This window comes from Trichogramma pretiosum, unplaced genomic scaffold (genome assembly GCF_000599845.2).
Source record: "Trichogramma pretiosum strain Unisexual culture from Peru unplaced genomic scaffold, Tpre_2.0 scaffold31, whole genome shotgun sequence".
Lineage (NCBI taxonomy): Eukaryota > Metazoa > Arthropoda > Insecta > Hymenoptera > Trichogrammatidae > Trichogramma > Trichogramma pretiosum.
Window position 1 is genome coordinate 1,735,399 of NW_019641631.1, and position 1,803 is coordinate 1,737,201.

A 1,803-nucleotide genomic window follows, 5' to 3' on the forward strand; every position below is an offset into this window, starting at 1 on the left:
TGCCATCGTAATTGATCGATTATTTACTTGATATAAAATCCGTCTCGGTAGGAAAAAGTCAACACTTTCTTTTGAATCTTATTACGAGTCAGCTTAATCAGTATTGCGGAGCATTGACCTCAAAGCTTCATCGAAATTAAGCAATTGTTAATACAACTGGATTAAGAATGTTAATTATTAGTTTAAAGCTGTGTTTAATTTTTTTGGTGGTTGTTATGGCAAGTGTCGGAGCCATTCCTTCGGTTAAATTATCAAGTGGGCAAGATATGCCAATTGTTGGTTATGGTACAGTCATGGTAAATATTTTAATGCATAATTCATCAATTAAAATCTTGATTGATTCTTCTCGTTGATGAACACAATATTTTCACAGATGACAGAATCATCAATTTTAGAACCAGCAATAGCAGCAGCACTTGCAAACGGATACAGACATTTTGATAGTGCATTTTTGTATGCTAATGAAGTTGAATTTGGAGCTGCATTGAAAAAATTGCACTTACCATATGGGAAGCGCGAAGACCTTTTTATTACTAGCAAGGTTTTTTCATTTAAAAAGTCAAAATATTTTTTTGTTTGCTACCGTTTGACTCTAATTAAAAATTTTTTTTTGAATTTGATTAAAGCTACCCCCACATGGGAATAGACCATCGGATGTTGCTAAATATTTAAATGCAACTTTGAGGAACTTGGATTTGGATTATTTAGATTTATACTTGATTCATCATCCGTTTTCTCTAGTACCCACGGATGAATTGGGTATAGCAGAGGACGAAAATGGAAACGCGATTGTTGATACTAATGTTGATCTCATTGCAGTGTGGAAGGTATTTGAATTATTTTCATAAATTTTACAAGTTCAAATAATTAAACTATTACTGAAACTTTATTAAGGAAATGGAGAAGCAAGTCAAACTCGGTAAAGTCAAATCTATAGGATTAAGTAATTTCAATAGTTCTCAAGTATTGAGAATCTGGCGTGCTGCTGAAATAAAACCAAGTTGTCTTCAGGTAATGAAAAGTTTTCACCCCTTAAAAAAATGACGATATATATTATAAGAGATTATAAAGAGATAAATAACATTTTTTAGATTGAAAATAATATTTATCTACAACAAGATGATTTAGTCCAACTTAGCAAATCCTTGAATATAAGTGTAGTGGGGTTCAGTCCACTTGGCTCAAAAGCTTACCCGAATAGTTCAAAAAAATTGCCACCGGCTATTGAACATCCTTTGGTGAAAGCGATTTCTAAAAAATTGAAAAAGAGCCCAGCGCAAGTTTTATTACGTTACCAGATAGAACGAGGAGTTGTTGTCATTCCTAAAAGTTCGCATGCTGGGAGAATAAAAGAAAACATTGATATCTTCAATTTTGAAATTGGCCCGTATATGCCACTGCTTCGGAACTTGGATCAAAAAGGCGAATATCGAAAATTCGATTTTCTAGATGTTTGGAAAGAGTACAGTATCTGTTTTATGAGCATTATCATGTACGCTATACAATCATAAGTTAATAATTTTTTTTTCTTACAGAGCTGCAAAAAGCCCTGAATATCCTTTCGTGGACAGAATATCAAACTAAATAGTCGCATGAAACAACGATTGTATTTGTTCAATTGTTAAGAAAAACTATTGTAAAATATTAATTCTCTAAATAAAACAATTGAACCGGCCAAAAGGATTATTGATTAACCGACAGTTATCTTCCTACATTCCGATTGCTATGTACGCTCTGTTATTCAGAAAAATTAAATTACTCAAGTTCTGATTGTTATGCGACTGCGTGACATCCAGCGGGAGA

At 32.9% G+C, this 1,803-nt stretch overlaps 1 protein-coding gene across 1 annotated transcript; it reads left to right on the forward strand.

The window, feature by feature from the left end:
* Positions 1–215: 215 nt before the first annotated feature.
* LOC106655979 (aldo-keto reductase family 1 member C1 homolog) lies at positions 216–1,584 on the forward strand. The gene is made up of 6 exons (XM_023459260.1): positions 216–290; positions 374–541; positions 627–827; positions 895–1,011; positions 1,092–1,462; positions 1,536–1,584. The coding sequence occupies exons 1-6, from the start codon at positions 216–218 to the stop codon at positions 1,582–1,584; spliced, it is 981 nt and encodes a 326-aa protein (XP_023315028.1).
* The last annotated feature ends 219 nt before the right edge of the window (positions 1,585–1,803 follow it).

Bases quoted from the DNA above. Each gene is read 5' to 3' on its own strand.
- LOC106655979 (XM_023459260.1), top strand. From the start codon at position 216: ATGGCAAGTGTCGGAGCCATTCCTTCGGTTAAATTATCAAGTGGGCAA. The intron at 828-894 runs GTATTTGAATTA...AACTTTATTAAG, and splicing joins ATCTCATTGCAGTGTGGAAG to GAAATGGAGAAGCAAGTCAA. The intron at 1,463-1,535 runs GTACAGTATCTG...TTTTTCTTACAG, and splicing joins TTTCTAGATGTTTGGAAAGA to AGCTGCAAAAAGCCCTGAAT.